Source organism: Bubalus bubalis, chromosome 11 (genome assembly GCF_019923935.1).
Source record: "Bubalus bubalis isolate 160015118507 breed Murrah chromosome 11, NDDB_SH_1, whole genome shotgun sequence".
NCBI lineage: Eukaryota > Metazoa > Chordata > Mammalia > Artiodactyla > Bovidae > Bubalus > Bubalus bubalis.
Genome location: NC_059167.1, coordinates 26,285,586 through 26,302,765, shown reverse-complemented (window position 1 = coordinate 26,302,765; position 17,180 = coordinate 26,285,586). Strand labels below are relative to the sequence as shown.

At 40.0% G+C, this 17,180-nt stretch overlaps 1 protein-coding gene across 3 annotated transcripts; it reads left to right on the top strand.

Moving 5' to 3' along the window:
- The first annotated feature begins 448 nt into the window (after positions 1-448).
- CHURC1 (churchill domain containing 1) lies at positions 449-16,684 on the top strand. Of its 3 annotated transcripts, none has more exons than XM_006072132.3 (4): positions 449-604; positions 8,814-8,949; positions 10,941-11,011; positions 16,516-16,684. In XM_006072132.3, exons 1-4 carry the CDS (start codon positions 485-487, stop codon positions 16,606-16,608), a joined length of 420 nt encoding a protein of 139 aa, XP_006072194.2. In that variant the 5' UTR covers positions 449-484; the 3' UTR covers positions 16,609-16,684. The 3 variants fall into 3 exon arrangements, with proteins under 3 accessions (XP_006072194.2, XP_006072193.2, XP_025151139.2); XM_006072131.3 differs by having other exon boundaries at positions 10,938-11,011; XM_025295354.2 differs by lacking the exon at positions 10,941-11,011.
- The last annotated feature ends 496 nt before the right edge of the window (positions 16,685-17,180 follow it).

The window sequence follows — 17,180 nt, the reverse complement described above, 5'->3', positions numbered from 1 at the left end:
TGGGATTCTCCAGGCAAGAGTATTGGAGTGGGTTGCCATATCCTTCTCCAGGGGATCTTCCTGACCCAGGGATCGAACCCAGGTCTTCCGCATTCCAGGCAAACGCTTTAACCTCTGAGCCACCAGGGAAGCCCAAGAAATGGTATAAAAATGTATCCAAATTATAATTTCAGCTTTATGTATATGGAGTAAGTCGAGGAAGTGAGAAAGAATTCCCTCTCGTGAGTATTGTGACTTGCCTTTCTGTCAGCCTAGCCTCAGGAAGGCACCTGTTAGAATTTTGCTTGGTCCAAGAGCCCTTTCCCCTTCCCGCCACAAGGTCCATGGTCCCTTCCGCTCTATTAGGAAGGTTTCCTAAGTCCTCTTGGCTCTCAGTTCTTGCTGTCTGAGAAAACAGATCCTGCCCTAACAACCGTTGCTAAGGGGCGGAGACTTGGAATTGGTTCCTGAGACCATATACTCCAGGATCTAGTACTCTGGGCGCATGCGGCGACCTTCTTTGAACTCTCGCGAGGTTTCGTCTTCCCGGAAGCACCGAAGGATCTTCGCTGTTAACGGCGTCGCGATGTGTGTGGACTGTGTGGAGAAGGAATATCCCAACCGGGTGAGCGAGTGGGCGCCGAGAACTGCCCGCTCCCTTGGGCCATGGCCGCCCCTGAGGCTTCTCGTACCCCTGGGAGGTCTGGCGTGGGGCGGACTCAGCCGCTCCATCCTATCCAGTGACCCGGTAGCTGTATTTAGGCACCTGACAGTGGGGACAGCCTTCTGCCGTCGTTTCCTGCAGATCCCCACCCTGGAGACTGGGAGCAGCCGTCGCTTCATTTCTTTTGAGCTCCAGGGGAGGGGAAAAAAACCCTACCACCACCACCAACCCAGCCGAGAACAGAGTTAGCCCCCACCCCTACCCTGGTCTTATCCTCAAGCTTGATTTGATGGCATTCAGTGCTCCTCCCGAATTCGAGCTCTAGAAGGGACCTCTGAAGTCATCTGTTCTAACCCAATTTTGCTGATGAAATTAATGCCTGGAGGCGGCAAATCTCTTGCCAAAGTTCACATTCTAGTTAGTATGAAAGGCAAGACTGGAATTCTGGTTTCCTTGCTGTTAACTTTCTTTTAAATCTCGGTTCCTTTCAGGCTCAGGAAATTGCGAAGTTTGTTTATTCTCGTTTCGTTCAACGTATAGTTACTGAACATTTGTATGCGTGTTAACTTGCGAGCGGTCGAAGAGCGTACGTTTACAGGGTCACGTGGCTAGCAAAAAATGACTAGTACCTAAATGCTATTCAGGTGTAGAGAAGGGGGAGAGCAATAGGAAATGATGGTGTTCTCCCCAAAGAAAGGTGGCGTTCATTTGAGACTTGGGTGGAAAAGGAAAGGAAGAACTGAAGGCTGGGGGAAATAACAAGGATTCTCATATAGGCTGCTTCTGTCTCTTTAATAATTTGAGTAATACTTAGTCTTTTGGGGGAGAAGGAAATGGCAACCCACTCCAGTGTTCTTGCCTGGAGAAGCCCAGGGATGGTGGAGCCTGATGGGCTGCCATCTATGGGGTCGCACAGAGTCGGACACGACTGAAGCGACTTAGCAGCAGCAGCAGTAATCTTTTGGGAGGGTTTTATAATACATCATGAACACTTATATCGTATAACCTCTTTGAAAGTAAAGGTCTAGCATTATATATGAAAAAAAAAAAAAGTAAAAAGATGCATCCTGAATGACCTGGCAGTTCCGATTCTAGAGAAATAAATGCATGTTCCTGGAGAATGTTCGTAACAGCATTGTTTGTGGTGGTGGTGGTTTAGCCACTAAGTCGTGTCCGACTTTTGCGACCCCATGGACTGTAGCCTGCCAGGCCCCTCTGTCTATGGGATTCTCCAGGCAAGAATACTGGAGTGGGTTGCCAGGCTGGAAAAATGTGGTGTGGTCATAGAATGGAAAGCCGTGAGTGAATGGAGCAGTGGCTCATTTCAACTGGGAGCAGTTTTGTCTCCTGAGGGAATTGGACAATAGCGGGAGATATTCTTGGTTATCAAGACTGCGGTCCTACAGACACTTAATAGCCAGAGGCCTTATGCCTTTACATTTCACGTACTTTTCTGTATTATGGTCTATTTCATACTTTTTTTTTTTTAAAGTTTAAAGAGAGATTTTTGTGAATCCAGTACTGAAAACTGCACATTATAAGCACCATGAGGAAGATGTTTGCTGTGGATAATATATTAAATTGGGGAATTCCCTGCCTCTGCTTCCACTGCAGGGGAAACAGGTTCAGTCCCTGGTCTGGGAACTGAGCTCTCATATGCTGAGGTGAGGCCAGGAAAAAAAAAAAAAAAAAAAGTATATATAGTTGGATTTTTAAGAGTTGAGCTTATCAAAAGACAAAAATTACATTGAAGTTTAGACTATACACTTTAGGCTTTGGGCAGCCATCCAAAAAAAAAAAAAAAAAGGAAGTGACTCTGAAACCTGCTGTATAGGAAAGTGGATCGTATGGTTGTATGTTGAGATGATGGGATGGAGAAAATGTAAAAGGACAGCCCTACAGAGCATTTGGGGAAACCAAATGGCAGCTGTAGTTATAGGCATGAGATGATGAAGACGTCATATCAAAGAAAGAATTAACAGGACTAAAGCAATTTAATGTAGGAGGGAAGAAGGGAAGAGCATTCATAATCTCAAGAGTTTTCTATCTAGGCAGCTGGGAACTTTGGAAGTATTACAGAAGTTTGAGCCATATGGGAAGGAGAACCAAAATTGGAGCAAATGATCAGATTGCTTTTTTTTTTTTTTTTTAATCATGTTTCATCTGGGGTTGAAACTGTAACATTCCAGGAATAGGGTAAAAGTATAGGAAGACAGTTTGGGTAAGAGATTCAAACAGATGAGTCAACCAAATAAAGGAGTCAGAAAGAATTTGTTCACTTAGGAAAAGAATGTAGAGAATCAACCAGTATCGAGAACTGAGTTTCAAGGATTAAATGAATTTAGAAAGTGAAAATAAAAGTATAGGAAGAAGAAAATAAAAGTATAGGAAGAAAATAAAAGTAAAGCTTTGAGGTGATTGGAAAACCAGGAAAGTGCCTGAAGCAGTTTTCTCTGATTTTTATTCTGTTCTAAAGTGATTAAAAACTGTCATGAGGAAGAATTAGACTTTTATTTGAAATTCCAGAAGGCAGATTCGGAAGTAATTAGTGGATGGATGTTAGAGAAATCATTAGTGAATGGATGTTAGGGGGCTATAGGCTTTAAATCAGAATAAAGAACTTTCTAACAGATTTTTTTTTTAATGGAATGGATAACCTTAAAGAAATTAAACTCTGCTTTTCATTCAGTAGAGACTAAATGATGTCTTGAAGTCTCAGGGATCCCTCCAACTCTGGGATTTTTTTGAACTCATGAGATATTTTTAAGGACAGTAAGAGCAGAAGCCACTCTGCTTGAACCTAGCAAAGAAAAAGGTACTAAGGTGGTAGTAGCAAGTATAGTCCACTTATTCAAAAAATCTGGCAGAGAAAAATAATGGGTTAACATGTTGGGTAGGTCTAAATGCAGAATGAGTAGGTAATAAATATGTAATTGTTTAGGCTTCCCTTGTGGCTCAGTTGGTAAAGAATCCGCCTGCAATGCAGGAGACCTGGGTTCTATCCCTGGGTTGGGAAGATCCCCTAGAGAAGGGAAAAGCTACCCACTCCGGTATTCTGGCCTGGAGAATTCCATGGACCATATAGTCCATGGGGTCGCAAAGAGTCGGACACAACTGAGGGACTTTCATTTCACTTGGTTTCCTAAAATGGCTGGACTTTGGTGGTGAATGTTTTTCACAGCCTAGAAGATTTCTTACAGAGCTCTGGCCCTCTTGTTTGTAATATTACACCAAGAACTTGAAGTCAGACTTGAATTGAATTGGAAATGAACCATACTAATTTTTTGAACTCAACTTTTTTTACTCAACTATGAACCAGATTACTTTTTTTCATTTAGAAAAGCATTTAGCAAACCAGTTAGAACTAGAACTCTACTGCATTTTCTAAAATAACTGATTAGGCACAAAATTGTAATAAAACATTTCTATATCAAACTAGAAATGAAACCTATACTTCATATAGTTCAAGTTTCGGCTTTAACATTCTTAGTAATGTACCAGCAATACAGAAATAGAGCATAAATTTAGACTAATCAGAGGGAAGTAATCAGTGTAAATTAGTTACATGTTTAAATTAGAAATTGTTTTATATACTTTACTCTAAAATTAAACTATGGAAGTTCCTGTACTCAGATTGTTGTGTGCATGTGCATGTGTGCTCAGTCATGTCTGACTCCCTGCGACCCCGTGGAGTGTAGCCTACTAGGCTCCTCTGTCCATGGGTTTCTCCAGGCAAGGATACTGCAGTGGGTTGCCATAGCTTACTCCAGGGAATTTTCCCCGACCCGGGGCTCGAACTCATGTCATCTCCTGTATTGGCAGGCAGATTCTGTACCACTGCACCACCTGGGAAGCCCAAATTGTTGTTTAGCATCAAACCATATTTAATTAAATGCTGAGTCTGATATATAATTTGTAAAACAGTTGTATGGAAATGGATGCTGCATTTTAAAATGTCTATATTAAAAAAAAAAACAACAAACACACAGGGGACTATCCTGGTGGTCCAGCAGCTAAGACTCCTCGCTCCCAGTGCAGGGGTGTTGGGTTTGAACCATGGTCAGGGGACTAAATTCTATATGCCACATTGTGATTGCAGCCATGAAATTAAAAGACGCTTACTCCTTGGAAGGAAAGTTATGACCAACCTAGATAGCATATTCAAAAGCAGAGACATTACTGCGCCAACAAAGGTCCATCTAGTCAAGGCTATGGTTTTTCCAGTAGTCATGTATGGATGTGAGAGTTGGACTGTGAAGAAAGCTGAGTGCCAAAGAATTGATGCTTTTGAACTGTGGTGTTGGAGAAGACTCTTGAGGGTCCCTTGGACTGCGTGCAGATCCAACCAGTCCATTCTAAGGAAATCAGTCTGGATGTTCATTGGAAGGACTGATGCTAAAGCTGAAACTCTAATACTTTGGCCACCTCATGCAAAGAGTTGACTCATTGGAAAAGACTCTGATGCTGGGAGGGATTGGGGGCAGGAGGAGAAGGGGACGACAGAGGATGAGATGGCTGGATGGCATCACTGACTCGATGGATGTGGGTCTGGGTGAACTCCGGGAGTTGGTGATGGACAGGGAGGCCTGGTGTGCTGCGATTCTTGGGGTCGCAAAGAGTTGGACACTACTGAGCAACTGAACTGAACTGAAGACCTGGAGCAACCAAATAAATAAATATTTTAAAAACAATCTGGAATCAGTAACTTAACTTTCCACTTTAAGACACTGAAAAAGCAAGAGCAGACAACCCAAAGCAAGCACTAGAAATGATACAGATTAGAGTGGCAATGAATGAAATAGGAGAAAATAGGAAATAGAGAAAATCAGCAAAATTAAAATTTGGTTCTTTAAAAACTGTATTTTCCTGTTTTAAGTACTCCCTGTCAAAACATATACACTGATAAGTTATACCATCTGAAATAATAGTTTTTTTGAAAGAAACAAACTGGCCCAATCCTTGTCAGTATATTTGCAGATTTCTCAAATTTGTAAGATTTTATCATAATATACTTTCATACTAATTATCATCACAGTGTTTAACCATTTCTTCCTACGTATTTGTATACCTTTACAGATCTTCAACCAGGATTTGGCTGAATCACGTTTTCTAAAGATTGTTAACTTTTGACTTCTTTTCCTGTCTTCTTGAAACTGTTATAGCTTACTATTATTACTGCTGAGTTGATTTAGATTTTATTCTTCTCTTTCCTCCTGCTGTGAAAACCTCAAACGCTTCTCTGAATACTGTATTCTTTAATTTTCTTTCCGAAATTTGGACATTAATAATCTTGCTTCATCTAATAATCATGCCTCACTGATGAAGGTTACCCTCACTTTCAAATGACCAGGGCCCTTAGAGAAAGCCCCATCAGTTTCTTAGGTACTTTACTTGCATTTTCCCATTTCAAGAATTTATTTCCTTACCTCACAACATGTACATAGGTATCTTTTCTCTTCCTTCAGTATTTAGAGTTTACATTTGGCCTGCTTATATGGTCAGATTACAGAGGTTAGACCATATTATATAAAGTGCCTGTGTTTATGTGTGCTTGTGCTCAGAGTTCTGTTAATAATTTATTTGAACATGGTATTTAGATGTTTATTCTTTTAAGAGTTTTTAAAAAATTCCTTAATTTCTTGGAGTCTTTGACAGTCAACTTTTCTGGATTCAAGGCAGTACCAGTTCAGACCGCAACAGGCTTTTTGTCAAAGTTTAGTAATTCTAGCTGAGCTATTTAAAATCCTAAAAGATAATGCTGTTAAAGTGCTGCACTCAATATGCCAGAAAATTTGGAAAACTCAACAATGACCACAGGACTGGAAAAGGTCAGTTTTTATTCCAGTTTCAGAAAGGCAATGGCAACCCATTCCAGTGTTCTTGCCTGGAGAATCCCAGGGACAGGGGAGCCTGATGGGCTGCCGTTTATGGGGTTGCACAGAGTCGGACACGACTGAAGCGACAGCAGCAGCAGCAGAAAGGCAATGCCAAAGAATGTTCAAACTACCATAGAGTTGCCCTCATTTCACATGCTAGCAAAGTAATGCTCAAAATCCTTCAAGCTAGGCTTCAACAGTACATAAACCAAGAACTTCCAGATATATAAGCTGGATTTAGAAAAAGCAGAGGAACCAGAGATCAAATTGCCAACTTTTGTTGGATTGTAGAAAAAGCAAAGGAATTTCTGTTTCATTGACTACACTAAACATCTGTTTCATTGAAAAACATCTATTTCATTGACTACACTAAAGCCTTTGACTGTGTAGATCACAACAAACTGTGGAAAATTCATAGAGATGGGAATACCAGACCACTTTACCTGCCTCCTGAGAAACCTGTATGAAGGTCAAGAAGCAGTAATTAGAATCGGACATGGAGCAGTGGACTGGTTCATAATTGGGAAACTAGTGCGTCAAGGCTGTATATTGTCACCCTACTTATTTAATTTTTATGCAGAGTACATCATGTGAAATGCCAGGCTGGGTGAATCACAAGCTGGAACAATGTCGCCAGGAGAAATATCAACAACCTCAGGTATGCACATGATACCACTCTGCTGGTAGAAGGCGAAGAGGAACTAAAGAAGCTCTTGATGAAGGTGAAAGAAGAGAGTGAAAAAACTGACTTAAAACTCAACCTTAAAAAACCTAGAATCATGGCATCTGGTCCTGCTACTTCATGGCAAATAGTTGGGGAAAAAGTGGAAACAGGCAGATTTATTTTCTTGGACTCCAAAATTACTGTGGACAGTGACTGGAGCCACGATATTAAAAAATGCTTGCTCCTTGGAAGGAAAGCTATGACAAACCCAGACAGCACATTAAAAAGCAGAGACCTTACTTTGCCAACAAAGGTCCGTATAGTTAAAACTGGGTTTTTCCAGTAGTCATGTATGGATGTGAGAGTTGGACTGTAAAAGAAGGCTGAGTGCTGAAGAATTGATGCTTTTGAATTGTGCTGGAAAAAAACTCTTTGAGTGTCCCTTGGACAGCAAGGAAATCAAACCAGTCAATCCTAAAGGAAATCAACCCTGAATATTCATTGGAAGGACTAATACTGAAGCTAAAGGTCCAGTACTTTGGCCACCTGATGCAAAGAGCCAACTCATTGGAAAAGACCCTGATGCTGGAAAAGATTGAGGGCAGGAGGAGAAGTGGGCAACAGAGGATGAGATGATTGAATAGCATCACTGACTTAATGGTCATGAGTTTGAGCAAACTCTGGGAGATTGTGAAGGAAGGGGAAGCTTGGCATGCTGCAGTCCATGGGGTCACAAAGAATTGGACATGACTTAGCAACTGAACAGCAACAACAATCGTCTAACTAAGGAAAAGAACTTGAAAAAGAATAGATACGTGCGTATGTATAACTGAATCACTTTGCCTGGAGCTAACACAGCATTGTTAAGTCAACTATACTTCAATATAAAATAAATAAGGTTAATTAGATTGCTTATGAATTAATTAAGTTCTGAACAATTACTAGTAAGGCTTTAGCAAAGACCTCACTTGAGCCAGGAACATATGTTATTTACAGTTTCTTAGTTACAGTTTCTTTCTCTTTTAAATGTCATGGTGTCAATCTGATGAATTGCAGAAATTACCTTCTCTGCCTGAATCACACATATCCTAAGGACTGATATCTATAAGAGCTGAAAGTTTATTTCTCTTTATTTATTTTCTGATATTTTTAAGGCTTGAGAAAATGCTTTTTCGACAGTCAACTGAACATCACATTGCATAAGATCATTTATATTATTGGCTCAGAGTTTCCATTTTGATTAAATTTTCATTCTAGTTTTATGATACCTCATTTAGTGGTGTTGACTATTAGATTTTCTAACTTTTCCTTTTCATGTGTTATATTAAGACTTCATTAAGTCGTTCCTAAATATCCAATTGCATTTAGTCTTCTCTCAAACACAGTTGCAGACTTCAGAGACTTACCCTAACACTGCCTCAGGTTTATTTACTATGAATAATAACTTCTAGAGGAAAGCTAGTAATTTCAAAAAGTACTTGGCATAAACTTCAAGCAAGTAAATTGTGGTCATGTTTTTTGCCTTTAGAGACTTTAAGTCTATTAATCATTTTCTCCAAGGATTTTGAAAGATAAGAAAATTAAATCTCCCCCCAAAAAGAAAATTAAATCCCTATTTTTCTTATTTTAGGGTAACATCTGCCTGGAAAATGGATCTTTCTTGCTGAACTTTACAGGCTGTGCAGTGTGCAGTAAGCGAGATTTTATGCTGATCACAAACAAATCTTTGAAAGAGGAAGACGGAGAAGAAATAGTTACCTATGATCGTAAGTAGACTCTGTTTTTAACATCCAAGTCTGTTAGTAGATGTCATCTTTTGGGAACTAGGTTGTGCACAGTATTATGAGGTCTATATTACTATCATATTGCAACACATAATCACTAGGTTTTTAAGAGGAGAATATAGGTAACATCTCATGTATCTAGCAACATCATATATTCCACATAAATGACTTGCAGATAGCTGAAGCTTATGATTTAGGCACCAGTTTTCTTTTGTTTATCTATAAAGACTATGTCTTCTGAAACAAGATATAGGGACTTTTTTTTAAACTTAGGGTCATCCATGTGAATTTTCACCTTCAACTATAGTATAATGCAATGATGTGCTTCAGCAGCTCTTAAGTGTTTAGGGACTGTTTATCCTTACACTAAATGGCTCTGAGAAACAATTTTTTTAAGTCTTATTTCTGCTTTTATAGTTTTTGTCTCTTTTGTTATTGTCAGTCTATCGTTTCTTTTGCTGCGTAAGGATGGATGCCATCTTCATGTGCTGTTCCTCATCCTTGATACTGGGAAATGAAATAAATAACTGTGTAATAAAAAATCAGTTCTGAGGTTGGCACTAAGAATCTCTGAGTAAATTTACATACATGTAGACTTTAGTGCGGAGAAGGCATTGGCACCCCACTCCACTACTCTTGCCTGAAAAATCCCATGGACAGAGGAGCCTGGTAGGCTGCAGTCCATGGGGTTGCGAAGAGTTGGACACGACTGAGCGACTTCACTTTCACTTTTCACTTTCATGCATTGGAGAAGGAAATGGCAACCCACTCCAGTGTTCTTGCCTGGAGAAATCCCAGGGACGGGGGAGCCTGGTGGGCTGCCGTCTATGGGGTCACACAGAGTCGGACACGACTGAAGTGACTTAGCAGCAGCAGACTTTAGTGCTCAGATATTGTGGAAGCGATTTTAACTATTCACATTTCCTTTTTGATTGTCTCCTGCATTTTTTGGTATGTTCTGACTATATGAAATAAATGTGTAAATAATGATATTTTTAAAGAAGGATGTGAAAGACACTAAGCCTTTAGAATAGAGTCAGAAAATAGAAAAATGTTCTATATTAGAAGAATCTTCTTTCTTTCAGCATATTTGATTTTTATTTTTCTAGATAGAGGATAGTGGTCAAAAGCAAGGGCTCTGGAGCGAGAAAGCTTGGGTTTGAATTCTGGTTCCAACAATTCCTAACTCAGCGTGGTCTTCCTAGTTACTTACACACAGTGTGCCTTTTTTTCCTTATCCTTACAAAGGGCTTCCCTGGTGGCTCAGCTGGTAGGGAATCTGCTGCAATGTGGGAGACCCGATCTCTGGGTCGGGAAGATCCCCTGGAAAAGGGAATGGCCACCCACTTCAGTATTCTGGCCTGGAGAATTCCATGTGTAGCCCATGGGGTTGCAAAGAGTCGGACATGACTGAGCAACTTTAACTTCACTTCATTTCACAAAGGTGATAAGACTAGTATCTACTTTGTTGAGTTTTTGAGAAGATTAAGTGAATAAACAGATAAAAAGTGTGTAGTATGTGGCACGCAATAAGCACTCAATATATTGTAGTTATTATAATATTTTTTACTAGAGTCTTATTACTGCTAAATTCACTTCAATGTCTTGTGTTAGCTTTTTGTTTATGTTTGGGTAGTAGCACAGTTTCTATCATTCCTGAGAATAAAAGCTCCTATATAATTAGGTAGGTCCAGCTAGTTTAAAAAATACACAAATCTGTTAATTGATTACCTTAGCTTCCAGTGGGAATTGCACATTAAGTCTCTGAGTTCAGGCCCTTAATTATATAGTGTAGCTGTGTAATAGAGTCTGTATTTTTTTTTATCAAGGGGGATATTACAATGGGTTTCCTTTGTGTTAAATTTGGCAGAGTTAAGATTCTTTTAAAGCAATACCATGCTAAGAATAGAAATTTTACTGTCTTCAGACACCATCTAAGATTTAATTATTTAAGTCTCTCTCTGTTTCAGCAGATCTTTGTAAGAATTGTCATCATGTAATAGCCAGGCATGAGTATACGTTCAGTATCATGGATGAATTTCAGGTAAATGTATATATGTGGGTGTGTTATTGAGGGGAAGGGGGATAAGAAGTGTACACTTGACAAATCTAGGTATAATCTTCGTAAATGAAGTGCTCGCCGATGTTAGAGGAGACCATCCCTCTCTTCCACTTGTGTAAGTTGAGACAGACACTTTAGATGTGGGTGGATCTGTTCAAACCTGTCTTCACAAGAGTCACAAAGCAAAATGCATGCCTTACAGATGATATCGCTGTCCTGTCATTTTTGCTTATAAAGAGTAGCACCTTATGGCTTCTTGTAAGGTTACCATTGGGCCTCTTTTTTCTCTACCCGGTTATTTGATTGCACAATTGTTGGCTTTAAGTGTTGGTCTGCCCACTGCCACCATTCTTGCAGAGCATGGAAATCGTGATAGTGAGATTATCTTTGTTTCTGTTGTAGGACTGTAGTCAGCAACTCTGTGGTCTCAATTTTGATAGGATATTTGAATATTATTTGATAAGTAAAATAACATGATAGGTGTATCATGATTGGAGGAGAGAAGCTGAACCACTGTAAGGGTAGAGAATAGGGATCTATTAAAAGATTAGTCCTTATACAACTGTGAGAGCATGTGGAGAATTCTACAAAATCCTACAGGCTGGTATAGGCCTGCAGTTGCTGAAGATTCACAGATCTAACAGTGAGGAAGAAGAGCTGGACAGTGGGGGAGAGCCAAGGACAAACTGGGAAGCCCAAGGACACACTCCCTTGTGTCCGCCCCTCACTGCCTCCGCTTTCAAGGCTTCAGATTGAGTTACTTATTTCCTGTGAACTACATGTTCATAGGATATAAATGTCAGGTAAGAGCTTTTTACTGTCAATGGAATTTTGTTTTTTTGGTACTACTATGATTAGGGAAAAAATCTTCTACAGTAGAATCTTATAAAATAGTACAAGAGAACCACTTTCATTTTTACTTCAGTGTGGAAGAAGGCACTTAGTCACCTGTCAGAATCTGGTCTAATATCTTGTGGTCCATCTAAATAACATCCTGACCACATCTCCCCAGCATCCAAAAATTATGCCTCAAAGATTCTTATATGATAGGTGTCTCTTTGGGCAAAATCAAGATCTCAGTGAATGAGTAGTGGCCAAATAGGGGAGTGAACATGTTAAGGACTTAAAGGAGCATCTCTCTGCATTCATGGGAGGACAGGTGTGCTTATAGCCATTTTCCAGCAGTCCCTGAAGCCCCTGTGAGGTTCAGAGTCCCTAAGAGAATCTTGAGATGGCCTGTTTACGCCCTAATTGAGCCATAGTGTGTCACCGCCACGAGACCAAGGCCTGGCAGGTTTTCCTTTATGACTGAGCACAGCCATTTTCAGAGCTGTCCCAGACGTTCTCTGGGGTAGGAAGAAGGGAAAGGAAGATGGCTGTAGTCACAATGCCTAGATAGTGTGGAATTATCTTGGGAATAAACTCGTTTTTAAACTGCACTCTACCTCCAGTCCTCTCTTTCCCAACATCCACTCCCTGCCACCCCTGTGTTCTTTATTTTGCTATCAGCATATTTGTCTTAAAATGATGTTTTCAGACTACCTCTTTGGCTTTTATAGAATAGCTATCTTTAGGTCCAGTATACTGTCCAAGCCTCCCATCCCAAGGTTCTCACTGGGTTGGCAGCCTCCCTTTCTCTCATTTCTCACCGCTCTCCTTTTGCACACCATTCATAGCATTGTCCCAGCTTTAGTCTCTCCTCCTTCCCTCCTGTTGTAAAAATTTTTATTTCCTCCTCTCTGTTATCCCCACAATGCATTTCCTCAGGAACTTCATGTTACCTTCTCTCCTAGCTTTTTCTCAATGAGATTTAAAGCATTTTTACATTAAATATATTTAGTTCTTCTCTATTTGTTAAAAGTAAATTAAAATCCTTTTGTTTCACTCAGCTACTTCTTTGATTCATCCTCTGATCATCTCTGTCCTTCCTTTTGCTTCTTTACTTGAATAGCTCTTTACCCTATTTTCCTTATTTCCCTTTGCCCCTCCTAACAATCTACAAATTGGTTTTCCCTTTACTTTCGAATTTCAAATTTCACTTTACTTTCAAATTTCATTTTCACTTTACTGAAATTATTCTCTCATAGATTCCCTATAATGTAGCCAAATCCTATGACCTTGCCTTCTTATCTCTCTTAACATCTTTCTGGATCTGGTTTTTTTAACCATTGTCTTTTTGGAGCATTTTATCTTCTGGGGTCCATAGTGCTAGACTTTTTTCTTTCTTTTTAAATCATTTTGACAGTTGTCTTGCTTTCTCTGTGGTTTCCTTTCCTATTTCTCCCTGACATCTTTTTTCCTGAGCTTTGGACACTGGTCTAGGAACCTTCTCTTTACTCTCTCAGATACTGAGCACACATAGACTCAGTCTCTGATGAAACCTAGGGTATGTCCCGGATCTCCTTCTCTAACCCTAATGTTCCCTCTGCCCTCCTTTCTCCCTTTGTCTCTTTCTTTTGTTTGGTTCCACTGTCACGCTTCCTGTGAAGAAAGGAAGGTTCCTTTAGGTTTAGGTTTAGGTTCCTCAAACCTAAAATACTGCAGCAGTCTCCACACTGTAGTCATGCGCACTGCCCTCAAATTAATCTTCTGGAAACACACCATCCTGACTCTCCTCTGCTACTCCTTATGCGGTGTACTTGCCCTGTTCCGTATCACTGTCTTTATTCGTGCTGTTTCCTTTACTTAACTTGTCCCTTTCACTGTGTTCAAGCTAACTAAATCTTACCTCTTTTAAGCTGTACTTAAATTGTGTCTCCTTCTGCTTCTTAGTAATCCAGCCCTTTTTTGAACTTTTCTTGTATCTATTGCAGCCCCCGACTCGTAACTAGCCAATTGGTAACTTCTGTCTCAGCCTGATGACCCCAAGGAGTCCTCATTCTCAGCTGCTGTGACTTACTTTCCTCAGCCTCCCACTCCAGCCCCCATCTTATTCCAACAGTAGTTCAGGTTCAGGATGGGATTCCCACCGTTGGTAATATTTTGCTTTGTTTGAAATGTCTTATGAGAAATTTAAATCAGAAGTAGGCAGACTAGGACTTCCAGAGGTCCTGTGGTTACGACTCCATGCTTCCACTGCAGGGGCCTCAGGTATACTCCCTCAGGTACACCTCGAAGTTCTGCATGCCACGGGGTGTGGTCAAAAGAGAAAAAGGCAGAATAGTGTATTAATCTTCAGTTCCCAGCTTCAGTTAGCTTTATTTGTACCTCTCAGGATTACTTTGAAGCAAATCCCAAACATTTACTACTTCTGTAAATATTTCAATATGAAGCTCTAAAAGATAGATTCTGTTTTTAAACAGATTCATTTTTAACAACCAATGTTGTTAAAATAAGATTTTCTGATGGCAAGTGTCGAGGGGAAAGTAGAGACATAAGTACAGAGTTTAAATGGAAAATAAGTTGTAAGTGATTATAGGCATCCTGTATTTTTTGTATCACCCTAAAATCCATTAAAAGGGCTATATATTTGCCTCAGTAAAGAAGAGGGAAACTGAGACTGCTTTTTCTTTGTCTGTGGACCAGGGAAGGAGAGGACCGAGGGTCAGAATTAGCAGGTGGTAATAGAGGGAAGAGCCCCTTGGGACCCTCAGTGTAAAACACAGGATCTGATCTTACCCAAAGGGGATTCCACCCACCCCACCATTTCTTCCAGATCACTCCCCTCAGGCTTTGCCCAGGTGGAGCCTTTGAAGATCTCTGTGAATGACTAGGGGGAATTCTGATTCTCCTAACTTGGCCAATTTGGGTGAAAAGTGTCCTGATCCCACCATATTCTTGGCAGCACAAGAAGATATGTTCCTGGCATCCCAAGTGAGAATTCTAGACATATTTTCCCACAGAAACACTTCTCTGTGTGGTTAGATTCTATAGGACTTGTGCAGTATAAATTTAAAAGACTCCCTGGATTTCCCTGGGAACCTAACTGCATTGTGTAATGTTACTTCTGTGGGAAACTGCTTATGCATTCCAAATAATTGACCTGCAATGAAATTTGGATTCCAGACTGCCTATAAATTAAAGATTATAGATATAATCAGTCTTACTGATTTAACAGTTTTTCCAGATTATACCATATGTTAGGTTTTTTCTTTCTGTCAAGTTGCACTGTAAATTTCGCAAGGTCAGACCTTGTCCTCGCCTTTTCCCATGTCTGCCAGTGTGCCTGGCATATTACAGAGCCTTTAGGCACTTAGTGAAAACTTGTCATTGGGTAGGTTGGTTGAAAATTCAAATAGTTGTCTAGCTTCACATATTTTCCCATATTGGGTTTATTATTATTTTCTTCTTCTTTTCCAGTGAGAGGTTGACATTCTACTAGTAATGTCTAGTGAGTGAAAGCAGAATTTGAAAGCAGTAAAACCTTGGAGAGAGTGGGTTTTAACTATTTTTGATTCATGAGACTCTTATTTGTTTGCTGAGCTCTAGCCTCTATTTCTACTGTGTGAGTGGAATAGACTTTAAAATTAAATGTGGTCTTTCAGGAAACAGTCTTTCTACTGCTATAACTAAGTCCTCCTGCTGAACTCTCTAGCAAGAAAAGGCAGCAGTTGCTGGTTCTGAGTCTTCGTACCGTAGTCACTGTTTACCTCTCTGACCCTCTCTAGTGACTGTTCAGACCCATGAAACTCAAACTGCCTTGACTGATCAATTTCCAGCAGCCAGCAATCTCAATGTCAGGTGTGGAAATACTAATAGATTTAGTATAGATGCTTGTTTTCCTAAAGAAGATAAAAGGCTTTTAAGTAAAAGATTTGAAAGAAATATGTTTCTATAGTTTATGACCATATTACAAATTCTAGAAAGGAACAGCTATAAAAACGGAACTTTGCCCTAAGGATTTTTGCTTAAAACAAAATACCTTCTGTTGCCAGTCTGGACATTTGTTAAGCCCAGGAAACATAAAACTCCTTAAAAAGATCAAATTCTAGAAAACCAGCTATCTAAATATGAGACATGAGATACTAGTGGATTTAACATAATTGTTTATTTTTTCTGGAGTAGATAAAAGTAGATAAAAGCCTTTTGGGTTTGGAAATTTTTCCCCCTTTTTTGTTGTTTTAAAAATTGTTTCTGTTGCATATTAGTGTTGAATATCTTAGAAAGGAACAGCTCTAAGAACAGAAATTTGTCCTCAGGGGCGCACACTCAAATTGTTTCATTACTTTAAATAGCAGCACTAAGTAAGCCCAGTATATGTGTTTTCCAAATCCAGGAAATAGCCATGCCTTTCCAAGATGACATTCTTGTAAACATAGTAAATACAGCATAGAGCATCAGCATGTATTCAATTTATATAAACAAAATGTTGTGGGATACACAAACTAAACCTAAGACTTCACTTATAGGAAGAAAGTTGAAGAAATTGATCTACTGTACGGATAGTATATCCATGACAGTTTACAGAGGACAGGTTCACCAGAGAAAGTAATGAAGGCTGTTTCTGCTGGTTCCTCAAGGTAATTGTGCACTTTCTCTTGTTCCAGGAATATACCATGCTGTGTCTGTTATGTGGTAAAGCCGAAGATACTATCAGTATTCTCCCGGACGACCCCCGACAAATGACTCTGTTATTCTAAGCATCCTTTTGCAGTTCAGTAATAACACTGTTGTGTTGGTTTACAATACAGCAAGCCTGATGATTTGCTTAGTTTATAATGGAAATTATTTGCGTATTATTTTTTGCTGCTTAGAATCACCTGTTCTTGGAAAGAAAAAGAGTTCCCTGGCAGTCCAGTTGTTAGAACTTGGCACTTTCACTGCGGTGGCCAGCGTTCAGTCCCTGGCTGGGAAACTTAGACCCCTCAAGCTGTGTAGTGCAGGCCCCACTGCCCCCACAACAAAAAGTAATTTAGGAGATTGCTGAGCTCTTCTGCTAAAGTTCCCAGTGCATATCAGTGCAGCCAGGATGAGGCATCTTTGTTAGCTGTTAAGTGGCTGAAAAAGAACTAGGATGGAAAGCACATCTAGTGCCCAGATCTCGGTTCCAACAAAAGGAATCTAGGACTCCCTGGAGAAGTGACTGAGTCTAGGACTGGGGTAGTAAATGTACAAGGTGAGCTTGGAGTATCTTGAGCCATAAAAAAAGGAAGTGCTTGAAGGGAAATCACGATGATTGGGAGTATGTCAAAGGGACGGAAGAACCCCCCAA

Bases quoted from the DNA above. Each gene is read 5' to 3' on its own strand.
- CHURC1 (XM_006072131.3), top strand. From the start codon at position 485: ATGCGGCGACCTTCTTTGAACTCTCGCGAGGTTTCGTCTTCCCGGAAG. The intron at 8,950-10,937 runs GTAAGTAGACTC...TCTCTGTTTCAG, and splicing joins AGAAATAGTTACCTATGATC to CAGATCTTTGTAAGAATTGT. The intron at 11,012-16,515 runs GTAAATGTATAT...CTCTTGTTCCAG, and splicing joins GTATCATGGATGAATTTCAG to GAATATACCATGCTGTGTCT.